The 26,241-nt window shown below is 43.1% G+C and overlaps 1 protein-coding gene across 2 annotated transcripts; it reads right to left on the bottom strand.

Moving 5' to 3' along the window:
- CHST7 (carbohydrate sulfotransferase 7) lies at positions 1-26,241 on the bottom strand. Of its 2 annotated transcripts, none has more exons than XM_057538742.1 (2): positions 24,555-26,241; positions 1-582 (listed from the first exon to the last, which is right to left on the bottom strand). In XM_057538742.1, exon 1 carries the CDS (start codon positions 26,047-26,049, stop codon positions 24,586-24,588), a length of 1,464 nt encoding a protein of 487 aa, XP_057394725.1. In that variant the 5' UTR covers positions 26,050-26,241; the 3' UTR covers positions 1-582; positions 24,555-24,585. The 2 variants fall into 2 exon arrangements, with proteins under 2 accessions (XP_057394725.1, XP_057394726.1); XM_057538743.1 differs by lacking the exon at positions 1-582 and adding an exon at positions 22,084-22,997.

Below are 26,241 nucleotides of genomic sequence, written 5' to 3'. Positions count from 1 at the left end.
TAGAACAATTTAAAAGCAAAAATTTCTTTCAGTTCATTAGGGTTCTCCCACCCCAGGGAGAGAAATTACTTTTTAAAAATCCATTCAAGGGTCGGGGTGAGGGGAGCTATTTGAAATTAGAGCTGGATGAGTCAGATTTTAAAAAATACCACCCAGACCTTTTATTTAATATTAAGTAATTTAATCAAGATACACAGGACTGCACTTGACCCTTATTCACATTGATGTTTTGTCCAGACACCTGCTGATGGGAAATGGTACCAAATCACGTCTCTTCTTTGTTCTGAGAACGCCTTGTTGACATGGCTCCAGCAGAGGCAGGGTCAGGCTGGGAACTAAAGCTCTTCCTATTTTATTGCCATAATTATCCACATTGCACTGTCACTTCCTTACTGGAAACTTCATTTCAACCAATGTGTCAGTCATTATTTAACAGCTCATGATATTCCTGCTCCGCAGAATAGCACAGCAGTTGGTACCAAGTCAAGCCCCAGTCTCTGACAGTGTGATAGACTGCCTCCACAGCGTGGCTTCCCCAATGCTGGGACAATGTGCTGAGTGCCCTGGTTCATGGTGACTGACCTGGAAGGGAAGGAACAAAGGATGTTTGAACTTCAGAACACAGAAATCCACGGAAAGCCTGTTGAACCTTGACGATATAAGGCCTCTTAAATATGAAACCTATAATCTTCCCTACCTAAGCTGCATTATCCAATGCTGTAAACCCATACAGAATCAGTATCTATCAATCATTTCTGCTTGTGACCCAAGAGGTGTTTGGTGAGGATAAAGACGGGGAAAAGATGGGGGCACCTCTCTTAGTGTGACTGTGCTTTCTGCAGCTGCTGCTGTGGGGCGCCTGTTGAGAAGAGAACTTTCTGAGACCTGCTGGGTAGAGTGGGGTAAGGGCTGGGACTGAAGCTGTACCTTTAGGCACCGACCATGTAACCATCCACCTTTCACTTGTGTACTGGTTCATACGTGCGAAATAAATCATGCCAACAACGATCAGCTGGTCTGTAAAACTGAGGCTGTATATAAGCAACGAGTCCAGCTTCCTACCTCTGTGGGATCTGGGCTTTTTCCATCTTCCATTAAAACACATTGCTGCATCACTTTATGGGAGCGGCAAAGGGTGAACTGACGATGTTCATGCTAGTTCTGCCACCAGTTTCTGGCTTTCTTGTGATCCTTCCTCTGATCCTGGATATGTGCCAAATTTGACGTCATTTTCTAATGTAGTGAAACTTGATAGAACTACTGATGCAGCAGAGTTTGGGTAAGGAGCACTTTCAAGATGATTAAAAATGTGCAATAAAGATTCACATTAAGCATTAGGCAAGAACTGATTTCATAAGTGCCTTGAGGCCTGTCTCATGACCTTTAGCATTCTGTTAGTACTGGTTATTTACATAAAGAAAGAGCTAGCATGTCAAATTTCAGTTGAATTTAGTTTAATAAAAACCAATTTCCAGACAGGCTGACTGTGGTTCCAGGTAAGGTAGAATAGATGCATTTCTCCTTATTCCTCCCAAAAAGTGTAACTAAAATTCCCAAATATAATATATTTATAAAATGAAGATAAGCCTCTGAAGGATAGGGAGAACAAGCTGGACTGACTAGGGACCTTGGGGGTTGAGGAACAACACAGGCGTGAGTTGCCTGGGTTTTCTTTTTGCCTCCTCAATATCCTAGGATGGATGCTGAAGAATCCAGCAGGCCAGAAATACCAATGGCCATAGACCATAAAAGCCCCATGAAAAGCCTGTTATCTCTAGCCAAAGGGCAGGGAAAGGGTCAGCCTAGAAAGAACCCAAGCACCTCAAAAAAAAAATCCCCCCTCCTGTCAGCAGAGGCCTAGTGGGAAGCCAGGGCTTCTGGACTACCACCCCCACCTGGCAATAACCAGGTGATGTACCCCTTCTTCTACCAGCACAGTGTGAGTGGAGGCCTGCTAAAATAAATAAATAAAATTCAGAGATTCATAATATATGTTCAAATGTATGCCAAATGTTCAGGATACAATAAAAAAAATCACTTATCAAACCAAGAACCAGGGAGATTTTGACTTGAATGAGAGAAGACACCTGACAGATGCCAACACTGAAACAACACAGATACTGAAATTATCCAAGAAGGATTTTAAGCTACCATCATAAAAATACTTCAATTAGCAGTTACACACTTGAAGCGAAAAAAAAAAAATTCCTGGCAAAGAAATATAATACAAAAACGAAAGAGGAACCAAATGGAAAATTTAGAACTGTAAAATAAAATAACCAAAATTTTAAAAGCTCGCTGGATGGGCCAAATTGCAGAATACAGATGACAGAGTAAAGAATTAGTGAGTCTGAAAATATAACTATAGAAATTACCCAATCTGAACAAAAGAGAGAAAGTAGAGTGAAAAAAGATGAACAGGGCATCAGGGACCTGTGGTACTACAGTAAATGATCTAGTGTTCATTTTTTTAAAATCAGAGTTCCAGAAAGAGAGGGAAAAGCGATTGAGGCTGAAAAAGTACTTGAATAAATACGGCTAAAAATTTCCCACATTTGGCAAAAGACCTACAGATTCAAGAGGTTGGGTGAACCCCAACAAAACCCCAAAGAAATCTACACCAAGATACAGCATAATCAAATTTCGGGAAAGTAAAGACAAAAAAATCTTGAAAGCAACTAGAGAGAAATGATGCATTACTTATGGAAACAATGATTTGAATGTCAGTGGATTTCATATCTGAAACCATGGAGGCCAGAAGGAAGTGGCATGACATTTTTCAAGAGCTGAAAGAAAACTGTCAACCCAGACTTCTATATTCCATGATAATATCCTTCAGGAATGAATGTGAAATAAAGACATTCTCAGATGAAGGAAACTAAGAGAATTTATTGCCAATAGAACTGCTGTAAAAGAACTGCTAAAGGAAGTTCTTCCAGCAGAAAGGAAAGGATAAAAGAAGGAAACTTGAAACATCATGAATGAAGAAAGAACAGAAAGGATAAAATACAAGTAAATTTAATAGACTATTCTCTTGAGTTTAAAAAATTATATTTGACAGTTGAGGCAAAAATTATAACATTGTATGATGTAGTTCTCAATATACAGAGAGAAAATATTATAAGAGAATTATAAAGGGCACAGGATAATGGAACCTAAATGGACATAAAGTTTCTACACTTCACTTGAGGTGGTAGTAAAATGTTGAGACCAGTAGGTTGTGATTAGTTACATATGTGTAACCTAAAGAAGCCACTTTTTTGTGCAGCAAAAAAACCATAAACAAAACAAAAAGACAACCAACAGAATGGGAGAAAATATTTGCTAATGATGCAGCCAACAAGGGATTAATTTCCAAAATATACAAACAGCTCATACAGCTCAATATCAAAAAAAACACAACCCAATCAAAAAAGGGGCTGAAGATCTAAATAGACATTTCTCCAAAGAAGACATACAGTGGCCAACAGGCACATGAAAAAATGTTCAACATTGCTAATTATTAGAGAAATGCAAATCAAAACTACAATGAGGTATCACCTCACTCTGGTCAGAATGGCCATCATCAAAAAGTCTACAAATAATAAATGCTGGAGAGGGTGTGGAGGAAAAGGAACCCTCCTACCCTGTTGGTAGGAATGTAAATTGGTACAGCCACTACGTGGAACAGTAGGGAGGTTCCTTAAAAAACTAAAAATAGAACTACCATAAGACACAGCAATTCCACTACTGCGCATATACCCAGAGAAAACCATAATTCAAAAAGACACATGCACCCCAATGTTCATTGTAGCACTATTTACAGTAGCCAGGACATGGAAGCAACCTAAATGTCCATCGACAGAGGAATGCATAAAGAAGATGTGGTACATATATACAATGGAATATTACTCAGCCATAAAAAGGAATGAAATTGGGCCATTTCTAGAGACATGGATGGACCTAGAGACAGTCATACAGAGTGAAGTAAGTCAGAAAGAGAAAGACAAATATTGTATATTAACACATATGTGCAATCTAGAAAAATGGTATAGAAGATCTTATATGCAAAGCAGAAATAGAGACACAGATGTAGAGAACAAACACATGGACAGCAAGGGGGGAAAGGGGGGATAGGATGAATTGGGAGATTGGGATTGACATATATACACTACTGATACTATGTATAAAATAGGTAACTAATTAGAACCTACTGTATAGTTCAGGAAACTCTACGCAATGCTCTGTGGTGACCTAAATGGGAAGGAAATCCAAAAAAAGGGGATATATGTATACGTATAGCTGATTCACTTTGAGGTACAGTAGAAACTAACACAACATTGTAAAGCAACTATACTCCAATAAAAATTAATTTAAAAAAGTGTTACATTAAATGAATTAGCTGTTAAAAAAAAACAAGTCTACAAATAATAAATGCTGGAGAGGGTGTGGAGAAAAAGGAACCCTCCTACCCTGTTGGTGGGAATGTAAATTGGTACAGCCACTATGGAGAACAGTATGGAGGTTCCTTAGAAAACTAAAAATAGAGTTACCATATGATCCTGCAATCCCACTCCTGGGCATATATCTGGCGAAAATTATAATTCAAAAAGATTCATGCACCCCAATGTTTACTGAAGCACTATTTACAATAGCCAAGACATAGAAGCAACCTAAATGTCCATCAACAGATGAATGGATAAAGAAGATGTGGTGTATATATATATATATATATACATATATATATACATATATATGTATATATATATATACATACATACATGCAATATTGCTCAGCCATAAAAAAGAATGAACTTATGCCATTTGCAGAAACATGGATGGACCTAGAGATTATCATACTAAGTGAAGTAAACCAGACAGAGAAAGACAATTATCATATGATATCACTTATATATGGAATCTAAAAAAAAAAAATACAAATGAACTTTTTTACAAAACAGAAATAGACCCACAGACATAGAAAACAAACTTACGGTTACCAAAGGGGAAAGGGGTTGGGGAGGAATAAATTAGGAGGTTGGGATTAACATATATATATATATATATATATATATATATATATATATATATATCTGAATCACTGTGCTGTACACCTGAAACTAACACAACATTGTAAATCAACTATATTTCAATAAGAAAAGAAGCCAGTAAAACAAGCATACAAAGATATATACTTAAAAACACTGCAAATAAATTAAAATTCTAATAAACATTCAAGTAATGCATAGGAAGGCACAAAAAGGGAAATAGGAACAAAAAATAGAGGGAAGAAACTGAAATCAAGTTTTTAAAATGGCAAGCTTAAGCCCTATAATATCAATAATTAAATATAAATGGTCAAAAAACACAAATACAGTACACAAAAAAGACCAGCAGAATGGTTTTGAAAACATGACCCATCTATATGCTCATATAAAACATATAAAATTCATTTCAGATATGATATAGGTAGGTTGAAAGTAAAAGGATGAAAAAGATAACCATACAAATATTAATCAAAAGAAAGCAAGAGTGGTTATATTAATATCAGATAAAATAGACTTTGGAGCAAAGAAAATTACCAGGGACAATGAAGGACAGTACATAATAGTAAAATGTTCAACCCACCAAGAAGACAATAGCAATCCTAAATGTGTATGTGTATAGCAAACAACAGAACTTAAAATTCCTTTAAGCAAAAACTAAAAGAATAAAAAGGAGAAATAGACATGTCCACATTTAGTTAGAAACTTCAATACCTCTTTCTCAAAAGTTGATAGAATTACTAGACAGAAAATCAACGATAGAGAACTAAACAACACCATCAAACAAACGTTTGAACTGACATTTATACACCATTCCACCTAATAACAGTAGAAACACATTCTTTTTAAGCATGTGTGGAACATTCCCAACATAAACCATATCCTGGTTCATAAAACAAACCTGAACAAATTTAAAGGAATTGAAATAATAATACAGAATGCATTCTCTAACCCTGATAGAATCAAACTAGAAATCTATAACAAAAAGATAGGAGGAAATTCTCCAGACTCTTGGAAATTAAAGAACATACTTCTAAATAATCCATGGGAAGTTAGACAACAACAATATATTAAATGAAAATGAAAATGCAACACACCAAAATTTGTGACACACAGCCAAAGGAGTACTGAGAGGGAAATTTATAGTATTAGATGCTTACATTAGAAAAGAGGAATGGTCTCAAATCAGTAATCTAAGCACCTACCTCAAGAAACTGACAAAATTTAGCAAATTGACAAAATTTAACACCCATTCATGATAAAAATTCTCAGCAAACTAGGGATAGAGGACAACTTCCTCAATTTAAAAAATCTACACAAACCAGATGAATGCATAAAGATGTGGCACATATATACAATGGAATATTACTCAGCCATAAAAAGAAATGAAATTTGAGTTATTTGTAGTGAGGTGGATGGACCTAGAGTCTGTACAGAGTGAAGTAAGTCAGAAAGAGAAAAACAAAATACTGTATGCTAACACGTATATATGGAATCTAAAAAGAAAAAAAAATGGTTCTGAAGAACCCAGGGGCAGGACAGGAATAAAGACACAGACGTAGAGAATGGACTTGAGGACACGGGGAGGGGGAAGGGTAATCTGGGACGAAGTGAGAGAGTGGCATGGACTTATATATACTACCAAATGTAAAATAGATAGCTAGTGGGAAGCAGCTGCATAGCACAGGGAGATCAGCTGGGTGCTTTGTGACCACTTAGAGGGGTGGGATAGGGAGGGTGGGAGGGAGACGCAAGAGGGAGGAGATATGGGGATATATGTATATGTATATGTATATGTATAGCTGATTCACTTTGTTATATAGCAGAAACTAACACACCATTGTAAAGCAATTATACTCCAATAAAGATGTTAAAAAAAAATCTATGTAAACCAACATCTAACCTCATTATTTATGGTGAAAGACTGAATACTTCCCCCTTAAGATTAGGAAGAACACAAAGGTGTCTGCATTTACCATTCTTATTCAACACAGTGCTAGAAGTTCTAGCCAACGAAATAAGGCAAGAAAAAGAAAAGCCATATTGATTGGAAAGAAAGAAAGAAAACAGTCCTTATTTGTGATTATATGATTATGTACATAGAAAATCCCAAGGAATACAAAACAAACTCCTAGAACTAATAAGTGAATTCAGCAGATTTGCAGGCTACAAGATCAATATTAAAAAATCAACTTTATATATACTAGAAATGAACATCTTGAAACCAAATTTAAAAACTCATGCTATTTATAATCGCTCAAATTAAATACTTAGGTATAAATCTAACAAAACAATAAAGGACCTGTATGCCAAAAACTACAAAACACCAATAAAAGAAATCAAACAATCTAAATCAATAGAGAGATATAACTATGTTCATGGATTGGAAGACTCAAGTAAAGATGTCATTTTTCCCCAAATTGATTTATAGTTTTAACAATATTCCTACCAAATTCTATCAATGCCTTTTATACATACAGAGAAGCTTATTCTAAAATTTATATGGAAAGGCAAAAAAACTAGAATAGCTAAAACCTTTCTGGAAAAGAATAAAGTAGGAATAGTCACTCTATTCAATATTAAGCTACATCTAACGACATTAATCACAACAGTGTGATACTGGTGAGGGACAGGCAGTTCTTAGACATGACATCAAATGCACAATCTACAAAAGAAAAAATGATAAATTGGATTTCATCAAAATTTTAAAACTTCTGCTCTGCAAAAGATCTTGTTAAGAGGATGAAAAGACAAGATACAGTCTGAGAGAAAATATCTGCAACCACATATCTGACAAAGGGCTTTTATCGAGAATATACCAATCACTCTCAAAATTCAAGAGTAAAAAACAATCCAGTTAGTAAATGGGCAAAACACTTGAACCAACATTTCACCAAAGAGGAGCTATGGATGGCAAATAAGCACACAAAAAGATGTTCAACGTCACTAGCCACTAGGAAAATGCAAATGAAGACTACAATAACATACCACTTCATACCTATTAGAACAGCTAAGATACAACATAGCAACAATACCAAATGCTGGCAAGGCTGCACAGAAATTTCTCTCTCATACATTGCTGGTGGGAATGTAAAATGGTACAGCCACCCTGAAAAACAGTTTGGTAGTTTCTTATAAAACTAAACATACATATACCACACAAACCAGCAATTCCACTCCTGGGCATTCATCTCAGAGAAATGAAACTTTACATCCACACAAAAACCTATACCCAAATATTCATTGCAGCTTTATTTGTAATAGTCCAAAACTGGAAACAGTCCAAATGCCCTTCAAATGGGTTAATGGTTAAACAAATTGTGGTACATCCATACCATGGAAAACTACTCAGCAATGAAAAGGAATGAATTATTGATACATGCAACAACCTGGATGGATATCCAGAGAATTACGTTCAATGAAAACAGACAATCTCAAAAGGTTATATATTGTATGATTCCATTTGTATAACAATGTTGAAATAACACAGTTACAGAGATGGGGTACAGATTAGTGTTTGCCAGGGAAAGGGGTGGGATGAGGTAGGGTATGTGACTATAAAGGGATAGCACAAGAGAGTTTCTTTTTGCTGATGGAACAGTTCTGTATCTTGATTGTGGTGATGTTTACATATATGTGATAAAATCACACAGATCTATGCACACACATACACACAAAATGAGTGCACGTAAAAATTGTTAAATACTGAATAAGGCCTGTAGATTGTACCAATGTCAATTTCATGGTGTTGATATTGATCTATGTGTAAGATGTGTAACACGTTACCTTTGGGAAAAGCTGGGTGAAGGGTACACTGGACCTCTCTGTACTATTTTTGCAACCTCCCATGAGTCTATAGTTACTTCAAAATAAAAAGTTTTCCTCTGTCACTCTTTCTTTGTACAATGCATTCAGCTCTCCATTTGGGTCATTTTAAAGACTTGAGAACAACTTGGCAGTAACTCAGGGTGGCTTTCTGTCAATAACTAACCAAGTGCTAAATGTTGCCTGATCATATCCCATGTCCTGACAGATGTTTGTGGAGATACTATCAGCCCAACCTCTGGACCCATAAGCACCCTTTAAGTCCTTTTATTAAAAACCTTCTTTAAAAAAAATTTTAAAATCTACCTGAAAAGCTGCTTTTCATAAGTCCACATTTTTTTTTATCAAATCACCCAGCAGTACAAGGTGGGAGGAGAGGAGAAACAGGTGCCCTCAAAGATCTATTACTGCCTCTGGGGTATTTGAAGAACAATTCTGAAGTCCTGCTAAGCCAGGCTGGGCCCAGGCAGCAACCCCACAAGGCCCTTACTTCACATCAGAAATGGATTCCCGTTCTTCTGGTTTGGTCTCAGTTCCTGAATGTCACCGCACTAGGGCAGGGATGCTCAAATACCTTCCAGTTCTGACTTCACCTCCAAGTAGACCCTACAAAAACTGTCAGTTAATTTCCTCCCATTTTTAATTACTTTTGGTTGTGTTTAAAACATTAACATGTCCATGAATTCTTAGTGTGATGATCCCCCAAATTCTCAAGCTCCTTAGATATAGGATTAAGAATTTAATTAACTCCAGACCCCACTCTTCTTAATACTATGGGGCCTGATTCGTTTGGAGCAATGAAGTATTCAAGTTTGCGTGCATAGTTTAAAACTGAATGCTCAGGTTATCAGCCAGCTACAGTTACCAAGTAGCCAGCTTTGCCCTTTTTACAACTGCTAGATGTTTAACAATGTAGAAGTAAATTTTAAGCTACTAAACTTGGTTAAAATGATTTCCACTTGTCCAGCATCTGGGGAGAATGTTTACTACTGCCTGAACCACCTGAAATGGTGTAGACCCTTCTGGTCATTCCGAAGTCAAAATTATTTAAAGACCTATCCTGTATGATAATAGAGAATAGATAATTTTAAAAACTGTCTTGGTGCAATTAATTTCCAGAATTACAGAGATTTCTGTATATTGTTTTGTGAAGCCTGTATAAAAGGTTTTTTTAAAAATATGTGGCATTGAAGTGTGAAGTCATTCCTTAATGGCTTAATTAATACTCGAATTAATTCACAAATTCACTTGCACTTTTAAAAAATGGATTGTTTACTTAAAGATTCAAAGTCATACTCCCATGAGTTGGGTGTATTTTATCTCCTTTGCTACAGTTCCCCTGAGTACTTAAATGACCAGCCGGGCCCTAACTGCAGCTGGTTGACCTACTAATAGCCTCACTGCCATCAAAGGGAAACGTCATTCCAGGCTGTGATTGCCTGCAGTTGGCTTGGCTGAGGCTCCCCGGGCGGAATAACCCAGGAAGACACACTCTTAGCATTTTAATCAAACTTTTTTCAACGTCTGAAGCTGGGATGGGGGAGGAGGAAGAATCAACTTCCTGCCGGCTTTCAAGGTTGAGAACAGAAGATTCGGCCAAATGAACTTGCCTCTTTCAGTGGCCTTCCTGGCCCATTTCAAGTCAGATACCGATCCCTGGGCGTCCCCGGTGGCTCTGCGAACCGGCATGGGCACCTCCCTCCCCTCCTTGAATTGCACTTGTAGATTTCTACTAGCCCCTCTTTCCTTCCAGTTTTCTTGGTTTCACCCGTCCCTGCCCACACACTTGTGCCAGGTGAGGCGCCCCAGGTTCCCCACCAGAAGCCACTTCACAGATGCTAAAAGTTGGTGCAGGGACCTGGCACTCTGGCTGCGGGAGCTGAGGTTTCCGGGTATTCAGCGGGTCCTGTTATCACGGGGGAATTACTTTCCAGCCTATTGTAACAGCCTTCCTCCCGGACCCGCTGCAGAACAAATGGGCCGAGGACAGGCATTAGCCTCCTTTTCAAGGGCGATGTGTTTTGCGGGGGGGGGGGGGTCATCTCCCAATATCCTACTCTGGAACTGCCCCCTGTGAGTGATGTTATCATCTAAGTTTATGTTAACCTTGGTTAAGCTTTCTTCACCTTCCTGTTTTCACCTCAAATTAGTGAAATGCAGTGCCAAGGAAAACGGAAATAACTGACAAAGTTTGTGACAATGGAGCCATTAAGTTGTCTTTTTTTTTTTTTAAGGGAGCTGCCTAGGGATAATGTTAAAATAATACTTGAAATACCAGAAATGTCAAAGTGCAAGCGTTCCCTCCCTGTGACTCTAAAGCAAAATGGAACAGGAAACATGGAGTTTGCTAATACAACCACACCCCCCAAATAGCCTAGAAATGTACTTGAAGCAGCATACATGTTATAAATCGTTTCCAGACTTTCAATCTGAAAAATTAAGTAGCAGTGGCAGGGGGCACCAGTATCTTTGCATTAGTCAATACTAGTTTCAGTCCTATTTAATACATGAAACAACTCTCCCTTTAGGTGAAAACAGAGACTGAGTTTAAAAGAAAAATAAGGGACTTCCCTGGCCGTCCAGTGGTTAAGACTTTGCCTTCCAATGCAGGGGGTGTGGGTTCGATCCCTGGTCCGGGAGCTAAGATCCCACATGCCTTGCCACCCAAAAACGAAAACATAAAACAGAAGCAATACTGTCACAAATTCAATAAAGACTTTAAAAATGGTCCACATTCAAAGAAATCTTAAAAAAAAAACCCACTAACAAACAAAACTCTTGCCTGGGGAGTAAAGGGAGAAACTCGGGGGAAAAGCCACTTGCCTGACCCTGGGCAGCCCATGTCCAGAGTTGAGCTGCATCCCCATCCCTCCCTGCCCCCAGTGGGAGAAGAGGACTCACTTCTCTGCTCCGGAATTCGGAATAAAACCTCATTCCATGGGACTCATTAGTCAAGACCCAGAGTCAGCCAGTGCAAAAACGGAATGGCCATTACATTTCCCTAATAGAAGAGAATAAAATAATAACACGTTTCCAATTTTATCATACCCACCCCCAGCTAAAAATTTCCTAAATTTTTGAGCTCACTTCAGAACAAAAGGAATGCGCTCCAAACCAGTGTTAATAAAACTTGGAAAGACGTGAGTTTGGCTAGTTGACTTTTGTTTTTTCCTTTCATTGAGCTGCTCCAAGATACAATTTTAATTGGTGTACCTACTTGCTTTTGTGAGAAAAGTCGTTCCCAACTCAAATAAAGGAACGGAATCAGTATTTTGTAATATATATTTGACCGCCCACTTGCAGATGTTTGCCATCTACCAAGTAGGGTTGGCAGGGGTTAGTGAGGGCACAGGGTTGGGAAGCTTGGACCTACCCTTCAGGCAGCCCTTTGGCCTCTACAGGGGGCCAAATGGAGTGGGGGGCACTAGGGCCACTCCCGATCAGCTTCAGGACTCACAGGTTAGGATGGCTAGTCAGGGTACAGAGTTTGTGTGTCACCCCAAGTCTAGCCCATCACTTCTGGTTCTCTCTCCCTGCGGAGCGGGGCACTGTGTCTGTTGCCACCCTTTCCTACGCTGTGCACAGTCTGGCAGGGATGAAATGGCCCCATGGCCGAGAGCAGGTTCACGTTCTCACAGGACACTGGCGAGCCGTACACCAGTCTTCTCCTGGGCCTGTAAGATTGCCAGCGATTGCCATACTTAGGAGCAGGACATGGATTTTTCCTGAGCTCAGAATGATTTCTCCTTCCCTTTGACTGCTGAGAAATAAAAATAAATCTAAAAGGCATTCGATAATGCTGGGAGTTTTGTTGGTCTTCGGTAGGGCTGTGTGTTTATTTTTAGCCAACCGTCTCCTTTTTGTAAAATAGTCCCCTTGGCAATTCCCAGCTGGGGGGATGGGGTGGGGGAGGGGAGTGCACAGAAAGGCAACAAAGTTTAACTTTGTTGTTGTTTGCAGAACCTGAAAAATGTATTGTTTTCCCTTCTCACATCCCTGTTGGCGATATCCTTTATTACAGGAAGAGACAGCATCTATTTAATTGCTTCTAAAATCTGTATATTTAACATACGCCAGCTCTAGGCTGTTTGAAAGGAAGTCCTATTTTTAAAACATTATCTTGGTTTTAGTATTTTTGGCTTACTGTTCCCATAAGCTCTCCGAGGCAGTAATGAGTCCTTTTTGGTAATGTCTGGTCTCAGTCATGGGGAAAGTGACCCTCAAAGCCCTGGGACATTTCTTCCTTGATGTTCACTTGATCTGTATGTATGTCAAGACTGCTTCAGCCAGCCTCCAGTTGTGTTGTTCATAACTTTCCCCAGTTCATCATCTTTACAAAGGAACTCAGAGTCTCGAGTCCCCACCCGCTCCCCATAGCTTACAAACGCTTCTGTAATGTTCTACTTCAGCCTTTCAGTTAGGCTGGTTTCTGTTTCCAGCCTGCTGGTTACTGTGACCAAACCATCTTAATCACACAAGATTAATCTGTCCAAGCTGGCCCTCTAAGCGTTTGGATTTCAGGCCAGATTTGAGGCTTCTTGCTGGCAGGGCCCAGAGACTGCCCTGCATTCTCACAACTCTCCCTGTGCCTTCGGGGCTCCTTCTAACACCTCTGCCTGAAGGTAACACTTAAAAGAAAGGGCTTCCATTCCACGAGTGAAAAACACGAGTCTACCTCAGTGGCTATTTTTAGAATGTGACTCTACAGCCAAGCCCCCTGCTGCATCCATTTCAGGGGAGGAGAAATTTGCTCACTGCGGTCATCATTGAAGTCAAACGTGGTGGTCGTCTTCCACCGCCCCTTAACCCCCCAGATTTCAAAACATTCACTGCCAGCTGCTGTTCCAATGTCTTCTCAGCATCCAGCGGACTGACGGCCTCTGGCTTGGTGCCTGTGGGCTGGAGCAGGGCTGAAGGTTTCCCATTCCCATGAAGACATCACTGAGCTCAGCAACTTTGCTCCGACTGAAACTGCTTCCTGTTCCACTCCCCAATAGTTCTCCACTTCCCTGTGTTCTTGAACTTGGGCCAGAGCTGTTTCTTAGTCCCTACTGTTCTTATTTTATACTGCACCTGAGCAGAAATGGTTCTTTCAATAGAGCAAGTTCCTTGGGTTCCATTACGAAGTGAGAGGATGAGGGGCCAGGAGACCTCACAGAGACAGAGGTTCATTTATTCGTCACCTTGTTCGACTAGACACACAAAAGCAAGGCCCGTTTAGCTTTTTTCAGTTTCAGTCTTTTCTGTGCTGCTTAGACAGAGAGCAGGCTGAGAAAAGGCATACTGAGGAATTTTAAGCCAGCTGCTTATAAATGTTTTTTAAAAGCATCACTCCCAATTATTTATATTACATTTGTATTCATGGGAAACAAATCCCTGCCCAGACTACAAAAGCCTCTTTGAAAATCCTCTGAATCCTGCCTCAACAACTGCAAATGGGCACTTCTGCCCTCCACCCCCGCCCCCCCAATAAAGAAGGCTCTCAGGAGTAGAGAGAAAATGTATAGAGTTCAACCTCATTTAAAATCAGCCTCAGTTCCCCACTGATAGTGTCCCGAAATAGCTGAAGTTCAAGTCACTAGGTACAATCCCCTGCAGCAGTAGCAGGAGAAGTTCAGCTTAATAAGAAGCTTGCTACAACCTGATGTCCCGTGTAAGTGTGGTTTTATAAAGGGATGATCACTTTGATTTCAAGATGTGTCCAGTCCTTCAAAAGAACCACAGAAGTGACACTTTGCAAACCCAGGTGCGTCGAAGAAGGACTAAGGAATGAATTTCATCTCGGCATCTGGTTATCACAACCTGAGGTGGGAAGCATTTATTCACCACCTGAGATGAACTGTAGGGTCAGAGAGGGCCAGGGCGCTGGGAGAAAGGGTTTTCCACCTATCACACTAGCCATGTTGAAAAAAAAAATAGATAAAATGCTTGTTGTTGAAAGTCTAGGAAGCAGACACTCCAAGAAACAGCTGGTGGGGGCAGATGTTGGTGCAACGTTGAACAACTTAACCTCTCAAAATGTAAAAAAGCCTGTATACATTTTGCTCTATACCGTCACCCTACTACAGAAATTTTTCTTACAGACGTACTTACATGTATGCAAAAGATGCTATTAAAAATGCAGCAATGAAGTGTTGGGACTAGGAACTGGTTAAATATGTTACAATACATTCCTACAATGAAACACTAGACAGTCACTGAAAAGAAGACGATATAGGAACTTTTTGTCTTTTTAGGTTTCATTAGTTTTATCTCTGTAACCTTTAAATCATACCTCACAAATTAGATTTCGTCACAACTGGATTTAGAGAAAGCAGAGGACTCGAGTAAACTATTTTCTGAAACACTGACACAAAAAAGGGAAGGGAAGAATTACTTAGAAAAGATTCTTCACAAAAGACCATCAGAAAAATCCCTAAACAAAAGCTAAATACTTAATCATTAAGTTTAATGCTAATCAGTAAAGGATTTTAAATCAATTCGCTGGCATTAAGTTTCTTGTTTAAGTCCACAAATCTTTCTCTAAACATTACTGACCCTTTGCCAAAGGATAAATGGATGAACTGAGCAGTACCTTATGACATAGCTAGCTGTGGGAACATTCCATAAAAAATGGAAAATAATTTTGTAAGAACACAATGGCAACAGTCAGCAGCCAATATTCTCAGAGTTTCCAATTACCAAAAGCATATACAATTTTAGTCTAGAAAAGTAAGTCAATTTTATAAAATTAAGCTTTTTAGATTGAAAAGCATGCCGCTTTAGGGAAATCCCCGGTGGTCCAGTGGTTAGGACTCTGCGCTTCCACTGCAGGGGGCCCAGGTTCGATCCTCGGTGGGGGAATTAAGATCCCGCAAGCTGTGCAGCCAAAAAAAAAAAAAAAAAAAGCATCCCACTTTAACTGGCACAAAGATACTGAAAAATAGTCCCTAAAATTCTCACTAAACAATTTATAGAACGAAAAATATGCCCTTATAGTTATTAAATGTAGTCAGTACTGGGACTCTTCAAAAACAGGTGATAGGGCTTCCCTGGTGGCACAGTGGTTAAGAATCTGCCTGCCAATGCAGGGGACACGGGTTCGAGCCCTGGTCTGGGAAGATCCCATATGCCTTGGAGCAACGAAGCCCGTGCACCACAACTACTGAGTCTGCGCTCTCGAGCCCACGAGCCACAACTACTGAAGCCCGTGTGCCACAACTACTGAAGCCTGTGCGCCTAGAGCCCGTGCTCCGCAACAAGAGAAGCCACCGCAACAAGAAGCCTGCGCACCGCAACGAAGAGTAGACCCCCGCTCGCCGCAACTAGAGAAAGCCCACGCGCAGCGACAAAGACCCAACTTAGCCAAAAATAAATAAATTTATTTATTTATTTTAAAAAAAACCAGGTGATATACATGCCCTCAGCTGCCGGCCAGGGACTGGTAGATGGGTGGTTGAGAGCGGTGAACGTGCCCCATGGCCATGTTCTCTCCATAACACAACTTCAAGTACTTATCCAAGATAGTGATTACCTCATCATTTAGAATCTGGGACTTGCGAATTCGAATTCTCTCCACCATCTTCTTCAAAGGCACGGTTTTGATAACCTCATCTTTGCCATCATGTTTCTGGACTTTAAGTAGATGATAGCAGAAATCCAGTACAACAAAGTGCCCCTCCCTGTCACCCAAGAATTGTGGGAATGTGAATTGGTGCAGCCACTATGGAAGATGGGATGGAACTGCCTCAAAAAGTTAAACACAGAACCATCATATGATCTAGCAATCCCACTGCTGGGTATTTATCCAAAGGAAATGAAAACACTAACTCAAAAAGATATCTGTACCCCCATGGTCACTGCAGCATTAGTTACAATAGCTAAGATATGGAAATGCCCTATGTGTTCATCAGTGGATGAATGGATAAAGCAAATGTGGTATACACGTGTACAAGGGACTATTATTCAGCCATAAAAAAAGAATGAAATATCACCACTTGTGACAACATGGATGGACCTTGAGGACATTATGCTAAGTGAAATAAGTCAGAAAGAGAAAGACAAATACTGTATGATGTCACTTATATGTGGAATCTAGCCCTCCGCCCCCCACCCCAAAACCCATGAACTCGCAGATGCAAAGAACAGACTGGTGGTTGCCAGAGGCACTGGGTGTGGGGTTGAAATGGGTGAAGGGGTCAAAAGGTATAAACTCCCAGTTATAAAATAAATATGTCAGGGAGATGTAATGTACAGCATGGTGGCTACAGTTAATAATGCCGTGTGTGTGTGTGTGTGTGTGTGTGTATTATTTATTTATTTTTTTGGCCGTGCCGCATGGCTTGTGGGATCTCAGTTCCTCAACCAGGGATCAAACCCGGGCCCTCAGCAGTGAGAGCACGGAGTCCTAACCACTGGACCGCCAGGGAATTCCCATATATTTTAAAGTTATTAAGAAAGTGGATCTTAAAATTTCTCATCATAAGAAAAAAAACTACATAACTTTGTGTGGTGATGGATAGTCACTAGACTAACTGTGGAGATCTTCTGCAATATATACAAAGAGTGAACCATTACGTTGTACGCCTGAAACTAATATAATGTTATGTCACATCTCGATTTTAAAATTTTAAGGAATTAAAAATAAAAAGATTTAAGTACAAAAAGCCTACATACTTCTGTTTGAATTTGCATGAAATATTTCTAGACATATATCACAAGAAACGTAGTGGTTACTTCTATGAAGTGAGCCTGGCAGGTATTTTATATCCTCCTAAACTGTTGAACTCTTTTTTCGCCACGTGCTTATATTATTCCTAAAAAATTTTTAACACTAGTTTCAAAATAGAGAGCACCTGATTTTAATCCTCTGGCTGTGTTATCCTTAGCAATTACCCAACTTCGCTGAGCTTGTTTCACCATCCATACGATGGGGATACTATGTACCTCATAAAGCTAAGATGAGGACTAACTCGGACAACATGCAGTAAGCTAGTAACACAGTACACAAAACAGGCACTCGATAAATGTCACACACACCCCCACTTAGTGTCAAGAAAACTTGTAAATCCTCTTAATTCAACCTCGTCTTCTTATTGGTAAGAACACTAAAGCCAAAATGGTTTAGGGACTTGCCAAGGTCAATCATGTAGTAACCAGGAAAGCCAGGCTCTGATGCCTGGGTTCCTGTACCCTAATATAAAAACTGATTTCATATGAGCCAAGGAATGACTCTGCTACTACTCTATGGCCACACCTCAGTTCGCAGGACCAGCCTCCTCCCCTGCTTCACTCGCCACATTTGATGAGCCTTGATTTTTCCTAAACACTAAATCCACCATCAACTGAGGGAGTCCTGCCTGGGAAGGCAGCCCCAAGGGGGAGCTCCAAGAATGCCTTGGTCAAAGGCAGCACTAACCTCACAAGGGGGCAATAAGAATTTGGATGTGGGTGTGTTTTTAAAAATTGCTCACACCTTACTGCATCCCTGCCACTCAAGTACCTGTTTATATGTACACACACACACACACACACACACACACACACACACACACACACACCATCCTAACTTCTAGCCCTCTGGCTTGAACACAATACCTACATTGATTTACAATTAGGAATTTTTTTTAACATCTTTATTGGAGTATAATTGCTTTACAATGGTGTGTTAGTTTCTGCTGTATAACAAAGTGAATCAACTATACATATAAATACATCCCCATATCTCCTCCCTCTTGTGTCTCCCTCCCACCCTCCCTATCCCACCCCTCTAGGTGGTCACAAAGCACAGAGCTGATCTCCCTGCACTATGCGGCTGCTTCCCACTAGCTATCTATTTTACATTTGGTAGTGTATATATGTCCATGCCACTCTCTCACTTCATCCCAGCTTACCCTTCCCCCTCCCCGTGTCCTCAAGTCCATTCTCTACAACTGTGTCTTTATTCCTGTCTTGCCCCTAGGTTCTTCAGAACCATTTTTTTAGATTCCATATATATGTGTTAGCATACGGTATTTGTTTTTCCCTTTCTGATTTACTTCACTCTGTATGAGTCTCTACGTCCATCCACCTCGCTACAAATAACACAATTTCATTTCTTTTTATGGCTGAGTAATATTCCATTGTATATATGTGCCACATCTTCTTTATCCATTCATCTGTTGATGGACACTTAGGTTGCTTCCATGTGCTGACTATTGTAAATACAGCTGCAATGAACACTGTGGTACATGACTCTTTTTGAATTATGGTTTTCTCAGGGTATATGCCCAGTAGTGGGATTGCTGGGTCGTATGGTAGTTCTATTTTTAGTTTTTTAAGGAACCTCCATACTGTTCTCCATAGTGGCTGTATCAATTTACATTCCCACCAACAGTGCAAGAGGGTTCCCTTTTCTCCACACCCTCTCCAGCATTTATTGTTTGTTTGTAGATTTTTTGATGATGGCCATTCTGACCGGTGTGAGATGATACCTCATTGTAGTTTTGATTTGCGTTTCTCTAATGATTAGTGATGTTGAGCATCCTTTCATGTGTCTGTTGGCAATCTGTATATCTTCTTTGGAGAAATGTCTATTTAGGTCTTCTGCCCATTTTTGGATTGGGTTGTTTGTTTTTTTGATATTGAGCTGCATAAGCTGCTTGTAAATTTTGAAGATTAATCCTTTGTCAGTTGCTTCATTTGCAAATATTTTCTCCCATTCTGAGGGTTGTCTTTTCGTCTTTTGTATGGTTTCCTTTGCTGTGCAAAAGCTTTGAAGTTTCATTAGGTCCAATTTGTTTATTTTTGTTTTTATTTCCATTTCTCTAGGAGGTGGGTCAAAAAGGATCTTGCTGTGATTTATGTCATAGAGTGTTCTGCCTACATTTTCCTCTAAGAGTTTGATAGTGTCTGGCCTTACATTTAGGTCTTTAATCCATTTTGAGTTTATTTTTGTGCATGGTGTTAGGGAGTGTTCTAGTTTCATTCTTTTACTACAATTAGGAATTTGAACAAATTTGGTTGAATGAGAAATTCTAGGTAGGAACAATGTTTAACAAATGCCTGTTCTTTAGCAGTACAGACTGCTGTTTAAGCAAGAGATTTCCCTTTCAGTAATTTTTATACATAAGCCATTTGGCTTTACTAAAATGGAATGACTTTCAAAATGCTTTGTTAGGGATTTGGTGATGGCTGCTCATTTCTTTTTGTTTGGATGATTTCCTTAGAAAGAACGCTTTCTGATTGTTGGGGTTTCGGTTACAGTGTGCTTACCTCCTTTCCTAATTTCATTCAAAGGGTCCATCTATCTCGTGAAGAACAAAGACCAAGATGTCTTAAATGCCTAATGAAATGAAATCTTGGGTCCTACCAAGGGCAGAGGTCAAACGGATACATGCTGAAAAGGATAGGACAGCACATGAGTCTGTTCGGAATGGTAGTGGATAGTGCACCATGATGGATTATAGATAAGGAGATACAGAAAACAAAGCATTTGAAGGAATGTGAGAGGGTGATAAATGGAGCTGTGAATAATTTAAGACGTTTCCATATTAACACCCTACAGCTGCTTGGTATTTCACAGCTCCAGGTTCTTTTACATAAATGACTGTGGCAGACAGTTCGCTGCTCATCAACTTTAGTCCGCATCCTCATCTTGTTCCAGTGGCAAGGGCTCAGGGCTCAACCCAGGGGATGAAGCATGACTGGTCCAAGTAGGTGACTCTCAACTTTGGCTGCACTATACAATCCCCTGGGGGATTACACAGTAATTATATAACTGGATCCCACCCCAGACCAATTAAATCAGAATCTCTGAGGATGGAGTTTTTTTAATATTGACATTAAAAAAAAAAAAAAAAGCTCCTCAGGTGAATGTAATGTTCAGCCAGGGCTGAGAACCCACTGGTCTAAGCTAATCATGACAACCTCCTTCCCTTTCACCAATTACTGGGCTACAGCAGAACACGTGACCCAGTTCTAGCCAGTAAGACATAAAAGGAAGTCGAGTGGGGTAGGGGGTTCTGGGGATGGTTTTATAACCAGATTGGAGGAAAGACAGATACATGAGGGAAAATGCTACCCCTTAGTAACCACCTTCCTTCCTTTCTGCATTTTCACAGCCCTGTGTGGTTGGGTGAGGAAGTGATGCTTCTTGCTGAGGCTACCATCTTGTGACAGTGGGAAGATAAGTTGGTGAACGAAAGCCAAGAAGATGGAAAAGATGGAAAGGGCCTGGGTCCTTGGTGACTTGGTTTGGTGCTGCGGTCCCCACCCAGCCCTGAAAAAAAGCGCACTGACTCCCTCCCTGCCAAATCCTGGCTGTCAGGTCTGGAGCATCCAGAAGTCCCTCAGGTTAATTCACGTGCAGTCCCTCTTCACTGCTGAGCCAAGGGTGCCCCAAGGGTGCTCAGGTGCTCCAAGCGAAGGACAGCAATGAGGAGGACGGCTATAGAGTCAGGGGCTCTCCCGTGTAGGTGCTGTTGGCAGCGCTCAGGGATATTTTATTGGTTTGTTCAGTGTTAGTAATAAAGCTAAGTGTCGTTCTCACCCTAGACTAGCCACTAAGCCTGGCTGCGGTGCCAATAGGGTGCCAGGGGATGGTAAAGGGGGGGGGCAGGTGAGGGTGTGTTATAATGGAGAGATTCTGAGCTCTGGGGTCTAACACCAGTGCTGCATGACACTCAGTTCAGCAGCCCAGCAGCCCAGGTGTGACTTTGGGCAAGGTACCTGACTTCTCTGAGTCTCTGATTTCTCATCTGTAAAACTGATAATATGTCATGATGAAAGAAATGTTCACATATGGAGGTACGGGGAAGTCATTCTGGCTTATACATGATTTAACCCAAATGTGATGCCAGCTAAAACAGCCTGTTTGTAGCCTATCAAACGTACATGGTGGGCTTCCCTGGTGGCGCAGTGGCTGAGAATCTGCCTGCCGGTGCAGGGGACGCGGGTTCGAGCCCTGGTCTGGGAGGATCCCACATGCCGCGGAGCAACTAGGCCCGTGAGCCATAACGACTGAGCCTGCACGTCTGGAGCTTGTGCTCCGCAGCAAGAGAGGCCACGACAGTGAAAGGCCTGCGCACCGCGATGAAGAGTGGCCCCCTCTCGCCGCAACTAGAGAAAGCCCTCGCACAGAAACGAAGACCCAACACGGCCAAAAATAAATAAATAAATTTTAAAAAAAAACGTACATGGTACTTCTACTTTACTTATTAAAGAAAAGGGCGCATTGACCACAAGTAAAGAATGTCTGTGTTAAAAATAAAGATTAAATGCCTTCCTTCCTGGGATGCCAATGCTGGTACTCCTTCGATGATAAGACTCACTCTCCAGGTGCTGAGGACATACTGGCTCGCGGTGTACATGCTGATCTGTTTTGTTTGTTTGTTTTTGGAAACCTTGAAGGAACGGATCCCTGAGTTGCTTAGTGTTCTTTGTTCTGACAAGATGTAAAACTGGTCTGAAAACCAAGCTTCTCTGGAGCAGCTGCTCACAGTCATCTGACTGTCTTCCTGTCTTCGGGGCTATAGTCTTCAGTTTGGCTCAGATAAAACTCTTTTCTATTCTTATTATAGATTGTTTATTGATTATTTTCATCGACAGTCACAGTAATGATATATCCACAATGCCTAACTCAATGCATGGCACCTGAGGACCCATCCCCTTCCCATTCCTAGAGTGGAGTGTGACAGACTTTTGGAAACTCATCAGTTGGTTGGTAACATTATCTTTCTCGGAACCAGGAATACAAGCATTTTGATAAATCCACTGGTTGGTGGTGACATGGTAAGTGCCCGATAATTCCAGCAGAAATGTGGGAGGAAGAGCTCAGTCACCAGAGTTTGAAAGAGCCTAAAGCTTGTTCCCAGATGTCCCTGCAGCCCTGCAAAGGAAGCCCCATCGGCTCTTCCAAACAGCAGCACCGATGTCTGGCCCCATAGTCACTGTCACGTGCACAGACTCTAACCTCCTATTGGATGAAGACTGTGTCCTCTAACCCTCCTCTCTATTCACTTTCTTACCTCACCCTAGTCAGTGCCAAATGTTAGTAAAAATGAAAAAAAAAAGAGGCAAAGTTTCTGGGAGACTGTCAGTTCTTAAAACCATAAAATGCTGCAGCCATTTGTCCTCGAGAGGCGTTCCCTCAGACCGGTGAAGGAGGGTTGGAGACCCATTATGTTACATCTGTAAATACAGGATTAGCAGATGAAAGGATGTTTTTGTTAAAATGTGACAAGTCACCCTGTGCCTTTTACCTTCACTCTGGAAATCAGGAAAGAGCACAGACTTCCTCAGCAATTACAGAAACTGACTAAGAAAACCACTTGATCACTAGGAGAAAAATCAGCTTCCGAAATCACTCTGAAACCCTGGCTCTATTCACAACAACAAAATCCATCTTCATTACCGTCTTCGACTTTGTCCTCAGAGCTTCATCCCAGAGGAATACTGAATTACACTATAAACTAATGAATGGAAACTTAAGTCATTTCCGCCCACCCAGCACTGCTTTTCCTCCTCTGGACTGCACAGTGCAGAGAGCTGCACTCTTCCAGCTCACACAAAGTTTGGGAAATCGCATTCCCATGCCACTAACTAGACTCCTGAGGTCAACATCACGTAGAACAAACTTCCCTCATCCCAACGAACAGGCCATAGACTGACCCAGACACTGAACACATTTTGAGATCATTTAAGCCCCATTTTGGCATCTTAGGATATCTTAGGATATATGCTTTACAGAGAAAGAAAAAAAATGGGGGGGGGGGGCGGAAAGGGAATGTCTTTTCACAAAGCTCCTTCAGCAGTCACAGCCAAAGCTGCTACTGCCAATCCAAGGTTCCATCTCTCAAGCGGATGGGGCAGAGTGAGGGAAGCCCAGCCCTGAGGTTCTGTCCGCACTAGAGGAAGCAGACCAGGCAGCTTTTGTGACCTGATGTGAACGGAATATGGTCAAATATCCTGGGAGCGCCAGCCACTGGGGGCGGGGGTGGGAGGTGGGGGGAGCCACCCCTCGAGCCAGGGGAAATCAAAGTCCATTCCACACCAGTATACCAGAGCCTGAGGCACACACGTGCAAAAGCTGTTGCAAGAGAGGCCTATGACTGTATGTTTGGTAAATCCGAAAGAAAGCCTCGGAGTCTGCACGTCAGAGAGGCAGAAGCAAAGAAATATGAAACAGATTAGGGGTAGGTAGGATAAGAGTCAATAACTTTCCCCCAAATTTTGCTTTTGGTTTTCCCTGTGCCTGCAAACACTGTTGCAAAAGGTTTCCCCACAGGACCTAGTGGCATCAAGATAAAATCATAATCATGGACCTCATATGGTCCCCGAAATCCTGTACTTTTCATGTCAATTCCCAGTCTCAAGTTTCATTGTGACTTTCAAACCTTCTCTACTCTCCTCAGACCCGTGATATCCCTCTTCCCTCTCCGTCCCCCATTCCTCATTCTCCACAGACGATCCTACCTTTTACTTCATAGGGGAAACATAGTGCGGAGACCTGCGTTCCGCCTTAGCCATAATTAACCTCTCGCTTCTCTGGGTCTTCCTCTGAGAAGGCAGGGGGCTATGCTAGAGATCCCAATGACTCTCCCAAATGCTCCCAGCTGGACTTCCCCTACCGCTCAGATCTATTTTCATTGGGTGAGATCTGAGACGGCATCCCTCCCCTCCCCCTGAAGGCTGATCCAAGCTCCCCAAGACCCTTTCCTGACCCTACCCTGCCGGGGGCCACCTTACCCGGATCCGTCCCGGGGGCGCGGGAGCGGGGCTACGTGGCGCCGTCGGCCTCCGTCTCCGGCGGGGTCTCCTCGTCCTCGGCCGGCTCGGCGTTGCCGTCTTCCCAGCTGCGAGGGTAAGCCAGCAGGCGCATGGCTGGGGCGCATGCGGTCTCCACCTGACGCACCTGCTCTCGGCTCAGGCGCTCGCGCCAGGCGTGCACGGCCTCGCGGGCATCGCGCGCCGACAGGTGGAAGGGCCGGTCCGCGCCGTAGGCCGCGCCGCGCGTCATGTTGAGCGCGAAGGCGTCGAGCGCGGCGAGCGCGCGCAGCCCGGCGAAGCGCTGCAGGCGGCGCAGCTGGGCGCGCGGCTGCCGCACCAGGTCCTCGTAGCGCAGCCTCAGGTAGCGGCGCCGTAGCCAGGCTGGCGCGCCGCGCGCGAACAGCAGGTCGCGCAGCCAGGCTTCGCAGATCACCTCGAGCGCCCCGGTCAGGAAGAAGTCGGCGCGCGGGGCGGCTGGCAGTGCGCGGGACGGGCCCCCGGGTCGAGCGCCCATGCCGTGCGCCAGCAGCACGCGGTGGAAGCGGTCGCCCCTCTGGCGGGTGCGCAGCACTTGGATGCTCTCGCGCAGCAGCCCCTGCCGAGACTTGAGGCGCGAGTTGTGCACGGCCCGCGGGTCGCGGAAAAGCTGCACCACCTTCAGGTTGAGACCGGGGTCGCGCAGCAGGGGCACCAGCACGCCCAGGTCGAGGAGGCGCACGTCCTTGATGACCACCACCGGATACTTGCGGCACTCGGCCTCCAGGGCGCGGAGAGCCACGGGTGGGCAGCTGCGCTCGCAGGCGGTGTCCTCGACGAGGCCGACCTCGGCGCGGGCCCGGGGCGCGCCGGGGCACAGCGGCGGCGAGCAGATGACCTTGTTGGTCCGCCAGCGAAAGAGGGCGGCCGTGGTGAGATTGGCCGCGTCCGGGGCGCGCGCGGCGGAATCCCCCGGTGGCGCGTACAGCTGCAGCACCGAGAAGTCGCAGCGGAAGAGCGAGCGCAGCATGTCGCGCAGCGCGCCCTGCAGGCTTTCGGCGTCGCCCGGATACAGCGCCTGCCACAGATGCCACATGGGCTCGTACAAGTAGAAAACGTCCGGGTGCTGGTTAAAGAGCTCGCCCAGGAACGACGAGCCCGTGCGCCAGGTGGCGTGCACATAGATGTGCTGCTTTTCGCGAGACGCCGCCTCCCCGACGGCGCCGTTGAGGGTGCCCCGGGACCTGGGGGACCGGCCCGCGTCCTCCTCCGCGGCGGGCCGCGCCTCCGCGCCCTGCTCGCGCTCGCCCGCCGCCGCCGCCTCCAGGCTCCACACTCCCAGGCTGCGCTGCAGGCCCGGGCAGTGCCCAGCGCCCTTGTCCCCTTCGCGGCCGCCGTCCAGGACAGAGGGGACGAGCAGCAGCACCAGCGTGTACAGCACCAACAGCAGCGCGAACTTGCAGTACTCTCGGCGCCGCCGCCGCCGCCGGCCCTTCATCGTTCACGGAACCCCTCCAGAGCGGGTGGGGCGCCCTTCCTCTCCCTTTCCTCGGAAATCCCGTCCCGAGTGCGCTCCTCCGGCCTCTTGGGGCCCCTCTGCGCCGGGAGGAGCGGAGTCACCGGGGCTGTGCATCCACAAGGGAAACTCTGGAGGCGGTGGTGCTAGTGGCGAATCCCCTGCCCTCTCCAG

This window comes from Balaenoptera acutorostrata, chromosome X (assembly GCF_949987535.1).
Source record: "Balaenoptera acutorostrata chromosome X, mBalAcu1.1, whole genome shotgun sequence".
Lineage (NCBI taxonomy): Eukaryota > Metazoa > Chordata > Mammalia > Artiodactyla > Balaenopteridae > Balaenoptera > Balaenoptera acutorostrata.
This window is presented reverse-complemented; position numbering and strand designations above follow the sequence as displayed.

Coding starts and splice junctions, on each gene's coding strand:
- CHST7 (XM_057538742.1), bottom strand. CDS start 26,049: ATGAAGGGCCGGCGGCGGCGGCGGCGCCGAGAGTACTGCAAGTTCGCG.